We start from the raw sequence: 21,296 nt of genomic DNA on the forward strand, positions 1-21,296 counted from the left end.
ATATAGTACACATCACTACAGTACAGTGTGATATAGTACACATCAATACAGTACAGTGTGATATAGTACACATCAATACAGTACAGTGTGATATAGTACACATCAATACAGTACAGTGTGATATAGTACACATCAATACAGTACAGTGTGATATAGTACACATCAATACAGTACAGTGTGATATAGTACACATCAATACAGTACAGTGTGATATAGTACACATCAATACAGTACAGTGTGATATAGTACACATCACTACAGTACAGTGTGATATAGTACACATCACTACAGTACAGTGTGATATAGTACACATCAATACAGTACAGTGTGATATAGTACACATCAATACAGTACAGTGTGTTATAGTACACATCAATACAGTACAGTGTGATATAGTACACATCAATACAGAACAGTGTGACATAGTACACATCAATACAGTACAGTATGATATAGTACACATCAATACAGTACAGTGTGATATAGTACACATCAATACAGAACAGTGTGACATAGTACACATCAATACAGTACAGTATGATATAGTACACATCAATACAGTACAGTATGATGTAGTACACATCAATACAGTACAGTGTGATATAGTACACATCTATGCAGTACAGTGTGATATAGTACACATCAATACAGTACAGTATGATGTAGTACACATCAATACAGTACAGTGTGATATAGTACACATCTATGCAGTACAGTGTGATATAGTACATATTGATACAGTACAGTGTGACACAGTACAGTGTGGTACAGTACACATCAATACAGTACACATCGGTGCAGTACAGTGTGATACAGTATACATCGGTAGAGTACAGTGTGATACCGTACACAATGATACAGTACAGTGAGATACAGTACACATCAATACAGTACAGTGTGATACAGTACACATCAATACAGTATAGTGTGATACAGTACACATCGATACAGTACAGTGTGATATAGTACACATCGATACAGTACAGTGTGATATAGTACACATTACAGTGCTGTATAGTGTGATATAGTACACATTACAGTGCTGTACAGTGTGATATAGTACACATTACAATGCTTTACAGTGTGATATAGTACACATTACAATGCTGTACAGTGTGATATAGTACACATTACAATGCTGTACAGTGTGATATAGTACACATTACAATGCTGTACAGCATGATTGTACACACTACAATGCTGTGCAGTATGATTGTACACATTAGTATTAGTTTAATCGGATAAGCGGTTACACATTAGTCAATCGGATAAGCGGTTACAGAGAAAACACAGCAGATTATCATGGACGGACGGATGGACGGACAACAAGAAAACATGATGCCGACGGCAACTTCATCAGCTGAGGCATAAAAATTGAGCACTCCTGTAGACCCTGCAGTTCTGGATAATCCTCCAGCAACCATCACGAGCACATGGTCAGTCTCCTTTGCCACAACACCAGCATTGGAATACCAATTCCAGCGATGAGCCTGTGGGCACTGAAACCATGAACCAGCCACCCTCAGTCCAAGACTTCTTGCAAAGTCAAGGAACTTAGTGCTATTCTGGTTCACAGTTCCAGACCCATGGGGACCAACACGTCTCATAACCATCCCCATCAGTTCCAGTCAATGCATTGAAATCCCCCAAGACTAGAAGAGTTTCTCACCTGGGGCACTGATCAACCACAGACTCGAGCGTGGCATCGAATGCATCCGACACAGCGAGATCACTCACCTCAGTCAGAGCATATACAGAGACCAGGAAAATGACACCCAAGGAGTGACAAATCCTTAGTTTCATATTGCGCGTATTGACCAGTGTTACATCAATTATCATTGGAGTCAGCTTTTTGGACACAGCCACAGCAACCCCTTGGGCATGGTAACCATCAAGGAATTCTCGAGCTCTTATGCCGATATATAGACATATTGGTACAAATATAGGTTCGATGTGGTTGAAGTACCTGGACCTGCAGTAAACTACCTGCATGTGAACGGCTCAACACTGTCCCCATAAACGGCATTGTTTGACAACGGAAGGCCTTTCTGAAGGCTGCACCTCCTGCATCAAGGATTCTAAAACCTCTGGGCCAGAATGAACAGCCCGACAAGATGGATTCCATGGAGGATTTGAAGAGGCTGTTCCCGGACAGGTTTGACTGGTTTGGGAATTTTACAGGTAAAGTGAGGCTTCATCTAAAGCCTGATATGGTGGTGTAGTGTCCACTTGAACGGGAAGCTTATGGAGGAACTTTTGAAAATGGAAAAACAGGGCATAATCAGGAAAGTGGACTATCATACTGATGGGTGCTCTTTCATCTGTAATAGTGTGAAGAAACATGGGAGCTTCAGGGTATGTCTCGATCCAAAATGCCTGAACTCTTCAGTGAAGAGGTGTCCACACAAGATACAAACAATAGATGAGCTGAACTCAGAATTTGCAGATGCCACAATATTCTCGAAACTAGATGCCTGGGCCAGCTATTGGGCGGTGCATCTGGATGAGGGAAGCCAGAATTTGACTACATTCCACACACCCTTCGAGCACTGGTGCTTCAAAAGATTGCCCTTTGGGTTATGTGTCATCCAGGATCTGTTCCAGCAAGCCATGGACCACATACTCGAGCAAGCACCCAGCTGTATTGCTATCTCCAATGACGTGGCTGTATCGGGACGAACCGAAGATGAACATGATTGCAATATTCTGAATCTGATGAAAGTAGTACGAAGGGAGGGTGTGGTTTTCAACTCATCAAAATGCATCATCAAGCTAGACCGTATCAACTTCTTCAGTGCGATCTACAGCAAATATGGAATCTCACCTTGATCCTGGGAAGATCTGTAACATCCGGAAGATGCCATCAATGCAGGATAAGGAAGACCTGAGCCGATTCATTTGAATGATGAACTATCTGTCACCACATATTCTGCAGTTTGCAGCTCAGGTAGCATCCCTTTTAGATTTACTGGAGAATAGAGTGCCATTCCTGTGGCAGGAAGACAATCAGTTTGCATTTGATCAACTGAAACGTTGTGTAGATGCAGATGCCTGCCTAACATATTATCATTAACACAAGGAGACAGTTATGGAAGTGGATGTGTCACAGAAGGGACTGCCTTTTGCAGGACTTAAAAGCTGTTGCTTTTGCATCGCAAACTCTCACACCCACTCAGTCCGCATATTTGAACATCAAACGAGAAACTTTGGCCATTGCTGCTGGCATTCAGAAGTTCCATACCTACTTGTTTGGAAAACGATTCAAGGTAGACACAGATCACAAAACACTGGTCATGATTATCAGTAAGCTGCTTATGTGCCCCTCCACGGCTCGAGCAACTTCTTGTGAAAATCCAAGGCTATGATTTTGACTTGGAGTATAAGGCCAGCCGTGAGATGATGCTCTCAGACACTGTGTCGAGATTACCGAACCCAGAGAAGAATCAAGAATTGCAGTTGGACACATCGGTAGATGGTATCGAGCTCAATGGTGTGGATGATCACCATTGTTTTGAGCTGATTGACTTCAGCTCAAGGAAACAGGTCCAACTCAGAGAGTGTGGAAAGGCTGATAGAACCTTTCGAGCATTGCAGCAGGTTGTTCATTGAGGTTGGCCTACTACGATTACAGAGCTCCCTGTGGACTTCCGTACATACTGGCCATGCTGTGATTAACTTGGTTTTTATAATGGGGTTCTATTCAAAGGTCGACAGGTACTAATTTCAGAGCAGCTGCGGAACGATATCCTCGACCAACTCCACGAGGAGCACATGGTGATCGAAAAGACAAAACGTCTTGCACACAAGTGCGTTTACTTGCCAAGCATATATCTGGATATTGAGAGAATCGTCAGAACTTGTAAGGCATGTCAAGAGAACCAACATGAACAAAGGTGTGAGATTATGATTACTCATGAGATACCAGCGGTACCATGGACAAAGGTGGCCAGTGATATGTGTGAGCTACATGGGCAGACCTACCTCATAGTGATGGATTGTTACACCAAGTATCCATTTGTGAAGAGAACGGAATACACGACCAGCAGTGCAGTAGCTAAGGTGACCTCAGAGTGCTTCAGTATGTTCGGTCTACCTCTGGACAATGGATATATCGGACAATGGACCTCAATATGTGGGTAAGCTGTATCGTGATACGTGTACCAAATGGAATGTAAAACACATGACAACATCACCTCGGTATCCACGCAGCAATGAATTGGTTGAGAGACAAGTTCAGACAGTGAAGAACATGATCAAAAAGTGTATTAGATTGGGGAATGACAAGTATATTACACTGCAGCACCTGAGGTGCACACCTGTAGATTCCCATCTCCAAAGTCAAAGCGAAATGCTGTTCAACTGGTCTATATGCACTAACCTACCAAGCCATCTGTCGATTCCTGCACAACAAATGTATCAGGAAATCCAAGAATGATTCAAGGAACATGGAGACCAGATGATGAAGCAATACAACAGAATTGCTGGGCCTAAATTGCCTGAATTGACGATTGGACGTCGGGTTTGGATTCTGAACAAGGACACACACCAACGGTACCCTGGGGAAGTTGTGGCACACTGCAACGAACCCCACTCTTACATCATACAGGCTCCTATCAGGACGCATCGTCGAAGAACCAGGGCACACTTGCGTGAACTTAATTCTCCCAATTGTCATGTCAAGAGGAACGATGAACCTATGCAATCAATGTATATCATCGTCTGCCAATTGCTCGACGTGTACATTTCGCCAACGACAATTCAGTAATGGACACGAACGACTGCCACAGTGATGATAGGAGTGCTGAGCCAACAAGGCAGGACAATTCTCAGTACTGGACCAGATCAGGCCGTGTGATTCAAAAACCATTAAGATATTGTGATGGTGAATAATGGGCCATTAGAAGTCATCCCATATAATAATGTTGCACAAACAATCCATTGAAGCTTGTAATTGTGGACATTGCATGATTATTTGTTTCAACTTGGCATATGGAGCAGTAATTACATTTTGTTAATTGTTACTGAAGAGTTCATCTGTGTGTGGCTCAATTTATATCTGGTTTTATCCATTACTGTGTTTTCCGGTGTATAAACCGCGGCTGTGTATTCAATGCATCCCTGTTTTTCACCCTCAAAATAAATGAATGCATTAATCATTTTATTTTCTGATCTAGATCTAAATACGTTTGTATATTAACTTTGTATGGAACAAAGTGACGGAGGTATCAACATGCTTACTCCCATGTCCACTTAATTTTGTCTAACAGTCATATTCTCATTCTCAAGAAGTTCAATGGAGAGGAGAGGATACCAATAAGTTTTTATTTTTCTTTCTTATTTTATATATTGTTACGAATTTGGGAATTGGATTGCACACAACATTCAGGTTCCTTTAGTCAGCTATGTCGTTAAGTGCTTGTTCTCTAGATAGCTCACCTTTCATTGTTTAAATGTTCAGAAAACGATTAGATGCGCTGCGGATCGATTTAATAGTTAGGGAACGAACAATGGAGACATCCCTCCCCCTCTTCTGCGAAGAGGAAGAAGAATCCTGCCGTCCCGTGACTCATGATGTCAACAACTCCCTCCCACCCGTGGCTGAGCGGGGGATGGAGCACGAGGGCATGAGTCATGAGTCACGCCGGGAGCGGGGGAAGGGCGGGAGAAGGATAAAAGAAGATCTTTTCTTTTGTTCGTGGGCAAAGTTGGAGAAGGGACTTGCGTAGTAAGCTTTTTACTTCGGCAGAGAGTAGCCGTTCAGCAGACCTTCGGGTCCTGTTTGGCTTGGGTTAGGGTTGAGACCTTCGGAAGCCTTTTGCTGAGGCTGGCTCAGTGAGCTTCGGCTGAGGCCTGGCTCGGGAGGAGGCTTTTTGGAGGATTTTTGCTTTGGTGGTTCAGTGAGCTTCGGCTTCTGCTTGGCTCGGGAGAGATTTTTGCTTCAAGCTGCCCTGTTTGGAAGGAAGTTAAGCCGGTTGCTCGGCTCGAGCTGCGAGTAGTGGCTTCTTCTTGGTTCGTGGAGCTTTTTGTTCTCCATTTTGGTTTCCGGCTTGGTGCGACTCATCGACCTCTTCTTGGAGGTGGTTCCTCGGGGAAGTGACGCATCGACGGGAAGGATCGGCACCTCGTCTCACCAGCACGTGTTGAGAAGCGCGGGAGGATTCGTGGGAGCTCGGGAAGGATCGCAGCTCACGGCGATTGGATCCAGCTCGCTCTCGCTGGAGCCCGGGTCTGAACAACTTGAAGACCACACGAGGTGGAGAGGTTCGAGATAGGTTCTGGGTTTCAGCTCACCTGTCCTCCGAGCTGGAGCTCGTTATTAAAGGCCTCTGCCACCATTTCTTGGGTGTGTGTGTGTGTGTGTGCGTACGTGTGTCCGTGGGCCTGTCTAATAAGTAGGAAATTGTTAAGTGCTTTGTGTGCTGTAAATGTTTGCATTGCATTTCGTATAGACTGTTGTAGTTCTTTTGTCGTGCTTTTGTTGCTTGTATAATTGCATACGTGTTTTGCCTTATTTAATTGCATACGTGCTTTATTATAATAAATGTCCTTGTGTGAATGTAAACCTGTTCGTTGCGTCCTCTTCCCTTAATTGAGCTGCCATCTTGCACTCAGAATATAGTTGGTTTTTAAATAGCCGGTAAAGTGATCGGGTCCAACGGGACTGCGCGATAATACCCCGCTTGGTTATCCCAAAAGGAAGCGAGCTGCTTAAGCGGCTCGTTTCCAAGCGGTCCCGTTGAGGTACAATCTCTCGGTAACCTACCCGCGCGAATAATTAGGTAAATCGAAGATTTGGCGATCGGACCCTGTAGCGCGGGTAGAGTGCGGACAAGTTTGTGGTGTGGTTACAAACACACCTGTGGCTGGTTTCCAGCATTGATCCGGAAAGCCGTGACTGGATTGTCCGTTCGGTGGGCGAAGCGACCGCTATTGGTTATACGCGGTTGTTCGAACGCCGACGGGTGGGAATTCTACAACAATATTATAAAGAGGACTTTTTTGGTCCTAGAAAATGGAAGAAAAGGGATTCATACAGGTATCATACACATTTCTTGTGGATTTGTGGACCTGAAAATGGCCGTTTGGGTTTGATGAAGCTTTTCAGCAAAACCCGAGGAAATCCTCGTTAATGCTTTTCTCATCTAAGATGGCACGTAACTCATTGTCAGAATCAGGGTAGAACAAGCCCACGTCGCTGTCACCATCATTTGCCGCCTCCTTCTCCCAAATGATGTCATCCTGTGTGCCGTCCATGTTGTTGGAGATGAAGCATTTCAGAAATGCTCGCTTGATGATGTCTGACGGTATCTCCTCCCACACATTGATGATCCAGCCACAGATAAATGGAAGGTTGATCTTGGCCATCCTCCCGCTCTTGGTGTCGGTCTTCTACCCCCACCCCACTCATTATCCAGTCAGACCAGCAGCAATGTGGCTCGCCCTTGAACGGCTTATTGATGGATACATTGTGGGGCTGTGGGATTAAACAGCCTGTAATTAAAAAGCTTGGTGGATTAATTCTGCCTGCATCATGTAGAAAATGATGCATGTTCAAAGATAGTCACCACTACAAGCCCCTCGTCCATCCACCCCTTCTTTTGCACATGAACAATGACACCGGCTGGAAACTTGTCTTTGGGCAGTGTCTTCCTCTTGAACACAATGTACGAGGGAAGCTTGCCACGCAAGCTTACTGGAGGTGGATGCTCCGTTATTGAACTCCGGCTATTGTGAATAACTCTTCTTTTGATGTGAGATCAGGTATTCTTCTTCTTCTTTTGTGTCTCGTGGCATTTTCAGAGCCTCGAGGCTCTACATATACCAGGCACCTAAACTCCCGGTGTCTGTTTTATATTTATTTAATTTCCGCACACGGTTCGTAAAACGCTGTGCAAACTCTTAACCTGAACCGGTTTTCAAAATTTAAACAGCGCAATTGAGCTTAACAGAAGCTCCGACTGCTACAAAAGTGTTCATTTGGAATATAGTTGAAATTCAGCATTGATCGTTTTTTTAGACTGATTTTTTTCGATGCCTGTGCATTAACTGCACTCCCAACTTTTACCTTTTTTTGCCGATAAAAAAGTTCGGTTTATACAATGGAAAATATGGTATTTAGATTTTGGTGGTATTGTTTTGTTGCATACAAACAATAATTTCAATGAAAGGGAGATTATGTGATTGATGTATTGCAGAGTGACCGCTGGCAGGTGTGTTTCGGGGTGTCGGTCGCTGGAAGCCAAGATAGCGACGTGTCCCATGATAGCCCAGTATCATCTTGAATAACCAACTTGATTCAAGCTGTGTCCTGACCTGACTACAATACAAAGGTCACTTGTATACCCATATATGTACCTCTACCTTGTAGGAACTGCCGACTGTCCATCCCGCTTAGGACAGGAATTGTATCGCCATCAAATGTAGGGCACTTGCCAAGTGGCTTAAGCACTAAAGCAAGCACTCCAATTAAATGGTTGATAAGGAATAGCTGGCTTGGCAAGGGATAGCTCTGTCCGAATGTCCAAATGATGTCTGAATTAGACAAATCAACACTATTTTTGCGACAGAACTGCTGCTAATTTTGATTCTGGAGCTTAAATTTTGTAATTCGGCCTAGTTTAAGAGATTCTCATGGTGATCGCATGTAAAAAAAAATGAAATAAAGCCACAAGTGCTGGTGTCTCCGGGCGTTTATAAGCATTGCAATGTACCCAACAATTTGGAGCTATGATGAACAGGCATTCGATAATATGAGAGAGGAAAGTGAAAAAATATATATATATTTAAGAAATCATTGCGGCCTGTTCCAAGTCAGGGCAAGGTTGAGCAGGCCAAAAAACATGACGCTTCGACCCCAGCTAGGTAACCTAGGAAACGCCTTAAGACCCAGAGTGTGATGTGGCCGAGGATGGTGCCTGATAAAGGATATAATTAAATAAGGCTGTTAACTATCTTCAAAAGGGGTGTTTTAATTAACCAAAACACCCAGTTTTCACTCTTGCACTTCCTTGGAGTTCCCTTAGCAAGCATGCAAAGATTCAGGCTGCGAGGTTTCATGGTTTTGGAGTTATGGAGGAGAGACACACACACACACACACACACACACACACTGACATTTATTGGTCTAGATTCACATTCCAATCATATATATTTTGTACACGTATTCACGCTACTATCGTGCATACTCTGCAGACGTACTCACATTAGTAATGGTACATCCTTTCTGGACATACTCACATCCGAGTAGTACGTACTTTATCGAGGTACTAGGTTGAACAAAGATAACGTGTAATACTGGCTACCACCAAGTGGCGTTTGGAGCCGACGTTTGCGCATTCTGTGCAGACAGACAGACATACAAATGGACCGAAATGTAATATCTTCTGCTGTGGTGGGGTAATTGAATAAGGTACATATACCCTTCTACATTGAAACCTCTCGTTGTTCTTCATGTGACCTTCTCATTTTCAATTCAGTGGAGTTTCATTATAATGGACATACACATCATGTATTTACGTCATGCCCTGTATCATGTGCATGATCATCGTGTTGAAAATTGGTTATACCGGACTAGAATATTCATCTATGATAAAGGCACACATTCAAGTAATGGTGCAAGAACAACCCCCCCCCCCCAAAAAAAAATAATCATAATAAAAATTTATGCATTTCACCCTTTACTCCACTACTGTTCAAATTGCAGTTCCTGATTGGCCATAATAAGGTTTTACTTTCCCAAAACAGAATGATGAAATGGATGTCGCTTAAAAAAAAAAATTGAGATGAAAAGAAATCCCCATTTTATGTTCATTAAATTGAGTTCAAATACAATCTTTAAAATTGGGTTTTCCATTAAAAGTGCCATTTCCGGTTAAAAACAAAAAAAGGAAGAAACAATTGTTGGAGCATTCCTCATAATGAAATTGTACCGCATAGGTTACAGACTCGTCATAATGTTTATCTCTGGGGTTTGTGCAGGACAAGTTACAGTAATGAATGGTCCTTTAACCTCTTTACCATCAAAATATTGTTTCATTATATTTGCTGCAATCTCATTGCACTGCTGAAAATAACATTCTCCACACTACGAGTCATACTCCTAAAGGAATCGTGCGGTGGATCAGAATCCACCTGTACTTGGCAGGGGCCAGCCAGGGTGCCATCAAGTTCGTATCAATCACCAATATTGTTAACTGAACTGTAGCCCCAAAGTTATGACACCCCTACAATACCCCACTGAAAATGCTGTTTGTAAACAATGAGACCGTTCTATTAACTACTATACGGACAGTCATTGAATGTTGCCGTACATGTTGAATCTATATTCACATGCCACAAGCTTTTCTGTTTGCATCATTTGCAGTCCAACAGCTCTTTCAACTTTATGATTTGCTTATCTCTTCTTTTTTGATGTACTGTAATCTTGACAAAGTGGTGGTGCTGCCAAAGGAGTTGCTTAACAATAGTTATTCTGGGTGTTTTGTCATTGCCTTCCTAGCGGTGTTACCTCTGACACCTAAGGTGGATGGAGGTGATGTTTTCACGTGTGTGTGTGTGTGTGTGTGTGTGTGTGTGTGTGTGTGTGTGTGTGTGTGTGTGTGTGTGTGTGTGTGTGTGTGTGTGTGTCAGTGAGTAAGGTATCTCAAAAGGTTACCCAGGCAAAAAGCTGTAAGAGTAATTTTTCTGCAGACAAATTCCTTTTCCTGCAGACAAATTCTGCATTCCTTTTCTTGAGTAATTCTCTGCAGACTACTGTAGTAGGACGTGTTACCAACTATAGTATATGAGAGTACAACTCTCATACACTATAGTTCTAACTGTAGCACTTTTGGCTGGGACAGATAAATTTGGACTAAACTTGGTGGGCAGGTTGGGTTTGTGACAAGGACAAATTAATTATATTTTAGTGAAGATCTGGATCTGGATATTAGAATTTTAAAGTGATTCTTCACCATTGACAGATGGGGCCAAAAACAGCACAATATCTCATGAAGTTGTGCATGGGTTATGACAAAACTTGGTGGATGAGTTCGGTAGATGACAAGAACAAGCTGGTTAGGGTCTGGTTCAGGTCCTGATCCAGATTCAGCCGATCAATGGGCTACAAAACGTAAACTGTTCAGCCTGGCAGAGATACGCGCTCTACCGAGTGCCGTTCTCATTAAACTTTGTTTTGTATGTGGTTGCTCCTGAAAACTTCCAGGATTTCGCAGAAGATACATGATCAGCTTGTTCCTGGTCTGTGTCATAATCTTCCAAGCTGCAGGTTCACATATGGAGGTTGCCATGTTGATGAAAGAGTAAAGAACCACAAACAACTACTTCTGTTCTGACGCTTTTCATTGAAGGCATTATCTATTTTGATGCTTGTTAACTTCAATGAAATACAGAAGAAAACCCAAACTCTTAAGATATTTGTTTGCAAGAAAGGTGACATCATGTGATCGTGAGACAATGACTGTTGTTGTGTGTCTCCATAAAGCCCATTATGAATATATAAAACCAGTGCTGAATGAAGTACCAAAAGCTTGTCTTCGTGGTAAAAAAAAAATGGCAAAAAGGCAAACAAAATTCATCGTGAGCCACCTGACGAGCTCTGATAGAGTTGTGCGGTCAAAAGGAGGGAAGTGAGGAAAGGAGAAGGGAGAAGAAATCTGCACAACTATTACTTATTACCTTCGAGTGATCATGAAAATACTGTCAACTTGAATGAAGATGGACACCCTGTTGCCATGCAAAATGGTCCCTCATCAGCAATGTTTCCTCATAAAAGATGTAAAACCCATAGACATGCCCCTCAATTGCCAAGTTCCTCATAACTTAGTTGCCTGTAATTTTGTTTTATTATTCCCACTGCATATAATGCCACCCGGCACTGACTGGTATTTACTTTTGAAAGGATCATGCAACACCTTACGATTAAATGGTTGCTTACACTTCAAGGGCATTGGTTTATATGTATGAATATTCCGACTTGATTAATTCCTAGTGATAAACATGTTTGCAAATGAGGATCAAGGTCATCATATGTACAGAAATGAAGTGTTCTGAAAATAATCTTGTATCTATCTATATGTACCATACCTACAGGGTGATGTATTAAATTGTTGCATTTATCCACCTCTGTAAAACACAATTCCTCTTCTTGCACATTGCAGCTTGGCTGCCAGGTAGCTATAATTTTGTTGGAGCGCAACTATGCCGCTGATGCTATGCGCCCCTATACCAGTACACTGATACTCAATTTGCCGACCTCAGAAGGATGACAGGCTGAGTGAACCCCATCTGGTGTCAATTCAGCAGCCAATGGGGGTCAAACTCAGGACCTTAAGATCCCAAGGCTTAAACACAATGTGTGTGTGTGTATTTGTCTGTCCCCCTTCAAAAGGACGATTTGAGTAGGGTTTTAAAGACCAATTTTTAACATGACTCTGTGTTCACTACAGTCTATTTTTCAGGATAAAAAAACTCGAAAAACACTTTTCATAAAAGAGGAGTTATGCCTCTTCCATTGGAAATGTCGAAGCTGACTTGCAACTGGGCATCGGAGGTGGTGTATAGAACCGTTTCAAAAAACAATTAAACAATAAATGCAAGGCCAGGGAGGTGAAATTATCTGCACATGGTGTGTAACACATGCAGAATAAAACGAGTGTTCATTTACATCCGTAGAATGTCAAATAAATAAAGTAGATAGAAGTTCACCTAACACTAGGCCGAGGGTTCATATCTTGGCACGTTCACGAGGCTGCACCATCGAAACGAAATGTCCCAGAAGATAAAGAAAATAGGATCACATTTGTACAGGTAGTGTTTTAAAATAACGCTTCTTGCTACGAAGCATCATATCTTCCAGTCTCCTTGAATATTTCGAATAAAATAATTCCAACCCGTCATTTTTGACGTCTGGTTTAGCAATTGTGTTTTTCAGTTGAATAAGCTCATTTAATTAATGTAGTCTTGTTAGTTTACCTGTACAGGCTTCGTTTTCTTGTTTCATTCATCTTACATGATTCATAAATCATATTAGCCAACTTTTATTTTGCCTGTGGCATTTTTTGCATGTGGATTATTCTACCTCCAGGGCTGACAGGATGGGTTAGGCCCTACAGGAAAGCACACTCACCTCTCAGCTGTCTCCCCTCGGTTTGAATCCTGACCCAGCTATAAATTGTCATCCCAGTGTTTCACAGGCAGGGTGATTCATCATTGTGTGAGATGAATCATCCTGCCCTCTGATGGATGTTAAACAGGAATCCCATCTGCCGGCTTTCGTTGGTGGACAATAAAGATCCCACGGTGTCCTTCATGAAGAGGAGGTGAGCTCTCACCGTCACCTTGAACAAATTCCAAATTCCTACCCTAATGCATCAGCGGCACAGCCACACACTCAGCCAATGACGCTACCCTGCAGCCCTGTGCTGCATACAAACAAACAAACGATTATACCTTCGAGCTATCCTTCGAGCCCATTCACATATGACAAATAGGTGAGTACATTCCCATAGTATTTCCTTTTGAACCTTTTCCCTCACCATTTATATAAATATTTGCCCTTTTGAACTTTTTTTTCCCAAAAGGAAATAAATAATTCTCCTGCAGGTGCTCCAGAACTTGTAACAATAACAACTCATTGGCTAATAATCATCACTCAATGGCAACATGTTGTGAATGAATGACCATATTTTGTGCATCATCAAAGAAGAACCTAGATTACGAGATATAACAATAACAACTCATTGGCTAATAATCGTCACTCGATGGCAACATGTTGTAAATGAATGACCATATTTTGTGCATCATCAAAGAAGAACCTAGATTACTAGATATCTGCCATCATGAAATGATTGCCAAGGGTAAGCCTCCTCTGGCACCCACGATCCAATGATGGCCATATTCTTTTCAGACCACCATATGATCTTGACCTTCAACATATATATGGATAGAGTGTAAATTAAGAAAATGTATCCCCATCTACAATCAATCCCAAAACTCAACAATATGAAAATCGGAGAAAAATTATTCAAGTTATGATCAAAAATGTGTTTTTAGTTAATTGAGTCACAATCCGAAGAAAGTAGGTCAGGGACAATTATCACATATCAATTGCACAAGTTCAGTGCAGGTACACAATTATGATACAAGAACATATTGGAAGATCAAGTAGTGATCTTTAAGATTCCACAATGGAAAAACGTGCAGTATCTTTTTCCAGATCACAATTTCACCTTGACCTTTAACCCAGAGGGATGTGATGTAAATTAAGTGTAAATGTGTGTTAATTTATGCTATCTAGAGAGGGAAATTTCGTTCTGATTGGACAAACCATAGTTTTGGTATGGTGAAAAATGTTAAATCATATATAATTAGGTCATGACTTTATAACGACAATGACCAAGGTCAAAAAAAGACCTGTAAACCTCACATTATTATAAATCCCATTATTGTTACAAAATTTCATTCTGAAAGTCCGAGCAGGATCTGAGATACAGCTCAGAAATTGGCAGAAAAAAAAGGAAGAAAAAACAAATAATAAATGGTGGTGTCGTACTCCTGGGGGTCTAAAACTTTGGGGTTCCAATAAAAATTAGGGACACTCATTGTAGAAACAAACCCTATAACAGCTATAAGCCTCTCCCTATCCTATAGGGGAGGCTTAATTAAACATATTGCTGGTTTTGATTCAATGGAAACAAAAGGTCATAATAAATATCATTTTATTAACATAGAATAATTTACAACAGGAACATCATGTCCACCTTTCCAAAGGGCGGAGGATGAAATTACAATCACATCTACGATGATTGGCTGCTCCAAAAGAGAAGTCTTTGCTTTATTACACAAAATACCAATCATCTCATGGTGTTTACAAAATGTTTTTTAGAAATCCCGCTCCCCTCACCCCCCACCCCAAAATGTACCACTATTCTCATCTATGTACACTCAGTATGCTACATTGTCTATACACAGAATAACAGTGAGTGAGACGCGTATCACCGACTTTGTAACCTCCACCAATAACGAGAATGTGTACAGCCTCAAATGGAAGGTAACAAAACTGCAGACAAACCAACGCTGATTGCAGTACAAAGCCGAGCACGCATCCAGCTTGAAAACAAACCGAGGAAGATTTGAAAATTACCCCGACATCTACAATACACCAGCTCTTGTGCACACACTAACCATTTTGTTCGAATGGCAGTTCAAAACCGTTTGGCTCAATCAATGGGAAGCAAAAAGATAATGATGGCAAAGTCATTGCATAGTACATTTCATGTCTACAGACTCTGAAAGTGTGAAATAACCTTATCCAAGAATGAAGTCCTAACAAACAGTAGTCAAAAGCTTCAATGTATGTATAACACAATGATGCACACAAACACACACACACGACACGCACACAAAACCCCCTTTTTGATGCTTCTAAAACCTTAAAATGGCTACATTTTGGCATTTTCTTATTGATCAAAAGTTGAGCCATAAGAATAAAAACCCTTTTTTCTTGTTAACCGCAGAAGCCCAAATCAGTCACATTTTCCACAATTATTTTAACATGCACAAACCCAAGTCACAGCAGATTGCACCAAAATTTCTGTGCTCAAGGGAGTACTTGAGCATGTGATGAGACCGCCACAAAACTACCAAAGGACCCAACGCTACGCAGACAACGACTTTGGGGAACCACTTCTGCTGTTTTTGATGGGGTTTTATTTTTTTTCTGCGAAACATTTACAAAAGTTGCGGCGTTGGCCATGAACCTGTTCATAAGTAAAACACTGGCTGGAACATGAACTCATTTTGGCAGATTTCCTTAAAAACTACCATAAGGACACTGCATTTCCCCAGTTTGTCATCTCACGGCGGCACCTTTGCATAAAGACAGTGCTATTTCTAATTAAAGCCGACAGCTCTCCGTGTGCAGTGGCTTACACAGCCAGGTTCAAGCAACAGGCCTTTGCGAAGATTGCAGAGAATACGAACTTCTTAGTGTCAGCAACGCTATGCTGGGCAATTGATCTCGTTACTGGCAGTACTTTGGAGATACTCCAAACAAGTTGCCATATGTAACTAGGTTAAACGGTGCCGTCGGACTCAAATGGTGCTGCTTACCGCTCACTATCCTTCCCAGTGATGTGCGATAAATTACTCGATAACAAGTCTGACCATCCTAAGTATACAGCGTACGGCACCTTGTAATAAAGGAATGGGCCTATGTGCCGACCCTCGTTTCCAGATAGTTGAATTGCTGTAAGGCAACAATAGTTTGTGCAGCACCAAATGTTTCATTTACAAAGGTAGTGGTCACTTAAAATGGTACAAAATAACACAGGAAACGCTTTGATTGCTTGAACAGTACAAGTTACAAGAGAATATATATATATATATATATATATATATATATATATATATATATATATATATATATATATATATATATATATATATATATATATTTCCTTTTCTTTCTGAAAAGTTACATTTGAAATAAAACATCAGTATTTTGAGTGATGTGGACCTCAGGAAACAATGCCATGGCTTAAGTGGAAGTGATGTGAAGCCTTATGGTTTGATGTGTTTTAATGTGCTCTCAGGCCCAAGTTTGTGCTTCTACGGCCAAGCAAGTGTCTCCAGGCAAATAAAGCAAGAGTTTGCACCTGGCGGTCCATACAACCTAATGCTCACTGAGTTCCGAAAGGCAAGAGCCTTCCAGACTCGTAAAAGTCGTGCTTTTTATTTCTGCTTGCATTGCACATTATGGCAGCAAACTAGCCTCTGCATAGGTAAACGTTTGACTTTGTCTGAAGGTATTTTAAGCTTTGCTTTACCTTGTATTCTTGCAATGTGCAGAGATCATCAAAATACTGATTACTTGGCAAAAGTAAGAAAAACACAGTCACTTTAAGTTCTTCGACACAATCTCCATTTTACTCCATGGGCAAAACAGCACCTCCCCTCCCATTGGCTGCAGAAGGTAGAGGCCAAAAAGGGAGAGAGACTGTCATATCACCATCACATTAGTTGTGGTTGCTGCGATGCTCACTTGGTCTCCAACAAGCTTTGCCGGACATTCTTCAGTGCACCTAATGAAGAATCCTTCCCACCTGCATGGCAAATGTCACAGGGCCAGGTTGCGCTGTGCATCACAAGGAGGATTCTAAAGATGAGTCAAGAACGTCGTCGTGGTGACTGGTGCTGTTCGAATCACTGTCACAGCTCTGTGGGCTTGAGCAGTTGGCTGCTTCCTGGAGCCGCATCAGCATATTCATCTGCAGGACAGTGGCAATGTCTTTAAAGTCTACCATTGACGATTATCACAGGAAATAACCATTTGTTCGTCCATATTAAAGAAGGGCATTTCTCATTGCACTTTATTTGCAAATTTTAAGCAACTTCAACATACTTCACTTTGCAGTTGATTTTCTTTATTTAAATCTGATCGATCTAAATAAATCAATATACAGCATGTACTTACATTTTATGAGCTACTCTTAACACCGACATTCAATGTACTTCACTTTATCCTCACCTCCACATTTATTATAAACGATGATAATGTGGCAAGTCATCAAGTTATTGGCCAAAAGACGTTTACCTTTCAAGTGTCCGAATGCTGGCATGCTCCCTGATGGAGCACCCCCTTTGCTGGCATGACTAGTAGAGTAAATTTGTGGTTTGACCCCCAAAAAATTGATACAAAATGTTTTTCAACGGTTTTGGGTAAGTTTTGACCTCTAAAATAACATACTAAAAATCTACTCAAATCCACCTACCGGAAAGGGCCTATTTTCAAGATGGCGTCCAAAATGGCCGCCGTGGGCTTAAATTTCCATAGAATGTGCAATAGCTGGCCTATATTTGCGATTTTTTGTGTCAATTTCTATGTTTCGGAGGTCAACAAATCTATTGAAATCATTTTCAAAGTTGATCAGTGATGGGAAAGCCTTAAATCCAAGATGGCGTCCAAAATGCCCCCCCCCCCCCCCAAATGGCCACCATGGGCATGTACTTGTTTTAAAACGGGCAATAAATGGACTACATTTGTAGTGTTTGTGTTTATTCCTATGTTTTGGAGGTCATGCCCAATCCTTCAAATAGTGTCTACCTGAAAAGTTGTCCCGTGTGTAGTGATCAGAATTAATTGACCATCTTGTGCATAACATAAATAAAAATATGCTTTGGTAATTTAGAAAGTAATAAATTAATCGGCTCTCACAATGATCACCATTTCCTCTAGAACGTACTTTCAATTAAAATGCCTTCAAGTTAGGGTAAATCGAAAACATCAACGAAAGTTCGTTCATTGAAGTAGCATTTACCATAGATAAACTATGCTTCCTCTTCGTCCTCCGATGCTGTCTTGTTGAAAGGATTTTCGCAGGTATCAAGTTGACAGGGTCCGCAGACGCTGTGGAATGGCAGACCGTATCCCCTACAGCTACAGCGACTTGTTCTACAGCCAGTTGTGCAGTTGCATCGGATCATCTTCAACAACTTTTCTGGAGCAGCGTCCTTGTCTGACATGACTGGAACTAGTTTATTGTCCTCCAGTTTCCAACCCCAGTCTGTTGCCTTCAAGTTTCCGTTCCTCCCCATCCAGACCATAATCTGATAGTATACTCTCAGAGAGCGAAACCTTGTTGAAGACGCTGTTGGTGGCAGATGTTCTGGGGTGACAAACGACTAAGCTGAAGCCAGTTTCTTCACAAAGACATTATATTGCAACTTGGCGAGGGAATCACAGGGATGTCCTCCAAATAATACTTTCATGGCATTGTTGCCGTTTTCCACGACCGTGTCTCTTGTTTGGTTGGGGACAAGGAAGGTGTTTGCACAAGTCTTGATTGCTGAATCCCCCTTTGCCAGTTTCTGAAATGCTGACTTTTTTCCAATTCCAAATACTCGAGATGTCGAGTCACACCCAGTGAAGGCATGAAGGAAGAGAAGATGTGGGCATAGCTCTTCACCCAATGATACTTTCAGCTGGTTGATATTGTGCACCTTCCAGTTCCTGGATGAACTGTCAGAACGAAAATACAGTTCTTTGCTGTCGACGCTAGCATAATGCAATAATAGCACCAACAGATCTGTATCTTCTCCAATCAGGGTAGTTGATTGTTGGTATGACGATGTCACTGCCGCTTTTACTCTGTCTACATCGGCATCCCCTGGTGCATGAATTACGTTCAAGCCAATTTTCTTCATTTCCTCACTGATGAGGTTGATGAGCTGTTGCTTGTTGGAGCTCCTGGACAGGAACTCATCCTTTTTGCCAGAGAATTCTGTTCCAGGTGTGAAGCTGACTTCGGGATGAACAATATGGCCACGGCGCTTGTGTGTATTGTCCTTAATAGATGGTCCATCATCATAACCATCAAAAACGACTGTTGCTTTTCCATAGTGACGAATAGTGAAGTCAGCATACGACTTGGCTATCACATTGAAACTGTCCCCGGCTGTCCATGACAAACGATGCAGCAAGGAGCCACCATCAAGAACATAGTGCTCAGTTTGGGGAACAGAGTCAGACACGGTATCATTTGACACTTTGGCAGAATGGTCTCTGATAGCTTGAACTAATTGAGGTTTGTCAGCCTTTCTGAAAATACCTATACCCTCAAACAGGGCAGGGGGAAATGGGCTCAGCTCATAGCCCATGACATCTTCCAACGAAATGTCTCCTGTTTTTGACACAACAAGAAATCTTTGAAAGAGTAGAGCAGGGTCAATTGCTCTGTCTGGACCAAGTTTGACTGAAGATACATCTCCAAGTGTTTTGGCTCTGTCTTTTCGTTTGAAGGAAGATGTGAAAGCGGGTTTATTGACCATACTTTCCATAATCTTCTCTCCAACAGACTTATGCTCGTGGACATTCACATCCGACGCGGCCACCACTCCAGTCACATTTCTTAGTGAGGGATCTGGAGAAAAATGAGAGCATTCACTGAGTTTTGAACTGATTTTGGCTAGGTCAGAAGCATCTCTTTCCATCCTTGCGCCACTAGATTCCTTGTATTGTTCACTAGTCGTGTACAAAAGATCAGTGAATTCCTGCATCACACTGTTATATTCCGACGTGACCGGCATTGACATTGTCCATAGAGACCGTTGTTCTTCACCCATCCCACTTCCGCGTGTTAGGCCACCAGTGCTCTTCAGGGATCTCATCAAGGTCTGTTCGATGACAAGATCAGGGCTTAGACCCGCCCAGAACTTATTATGCCATCCATTTTGGACGCCATCTTGGATTTAAGGCTTTCCCATCACTGATCAACTTTGAAAATGATTTCAATAGATTTGTTGACCTCCGAAACATAGAAATTGACACAAAAATCGCAAATATAGGCCAACTAGTGCCCATTCTATGGCAATTTAAGCCCACGGTGGCCATTTTGGACGCCATCTTGAAAATAGGCCCTTTCCGGGAGGTGGATTTGAGTAGATTTTTAGTATGTTATTTTGGAGGTCAAACCCTACCCAAAACTGTTAAAAAAAACCTTTTGTATCAATTTTTTGGGGGTAAGGCTATTTTTTGTTGTAGATTTACCCGACTATACACTAAAACTGCATTTTCCTAACACAGTCACCACCAGGTATTGAACCCATTACATTATGGCAAACACATAACCCACCACACTATCCTGTTGTCTTTGAGCTCGAGCAGGAAGTGTTCTATTTTGTTCATGGGTGCATAATTCGCTTCCAGGTACTTTTGTATATGCCTGGTGCTGTCATAATGGCTCGAGTGGTGGACTTGGAATCTGAGGGTCCCGAGTTCAAATCCTGCTTGGCTGTTGAATTAATACCAGGTGGAGTTGACTCAGCCTGTCATCCTTCTGAGATTGGCAAAATGAGTACCAGCTTGCTGGTATTCTGTGTCGGAGTGGTGACCCATCCAGGATTGTGTCCAACAGCCCAGGAGAATGCTTAGGCAGCACTAATGCTCTGCACACTGCACTGATGGATGGATGGATGGATGGTTGGATGGATGGGTACTTTTGCTACAGCTAAAGTTGTGAATAATCACATAGTACGTTCAAAGATGCATACCTTCGAGTGATGTGTTCACGTACTAGCTGAAATTCACATCAATTTGCAAATCTGAAACTTTGGAAAATTCACAATAAGGAAAGGTCTCAAGAAAGCAGAATAATTAACCACCTGTATGGTCCATGGTGCATGGCAATTTGGAAAATTATTAATGTTTGTATATGCATATACAAACATATTATCCTTTCGCAGTTGTGGTGCCACAAACTTGCTTGCTATTATGGGCTTTGCCATGCAAATTTCAATCA

The 21,296-nt window shown here is 41.8% G+C and overlaps 1 protein-coding gene across 7 annotated transcripts in view; it reads right to left on the reverse strand.

Moving 5' to 3' along the window:
* Positions 1-14,700: 14,700 nt before the first annotated feature.
* Positions 14,701-21,296, reverse strand: part of LOC147032810 (neuron navigator 2-like) — a 254,665-nt gene continuing 248,069 nt past the window's right edge. For all 7 annotated transcript variants that reach the window (XM_085870682.1, XM_085870681.1, XM_085870680.1 and 4 more), the window contains one exon: positions 14,701-17,267. In XM_085870682.1, coding sequence (XP_085726808.1) covers positions 17,142-17,267 — 126 coding nt within the window. In that variant the 3' untranslated portion in view covers positions 14,701-17,141. The remainder of the gene's footprint in view (positions 17,268-21,296) is intronic.

The sequence above is a fragment of the Eptatretus burgeri genome, chromosome 2, assembly GCF_056783735.1.
Source record: "Eptatretus burgeri isolate ZD-2024b chromosome 2, Ebu_testis_v1, whole genome shotgun sequence".
NCBI classification, from domain to species: domain Eukaryota; kingdom Metazoa; phylum Chordata; class Myxini; order Myxiniformes; family Myxinidae; genus Eptatretus; species Eptatretus burgeri.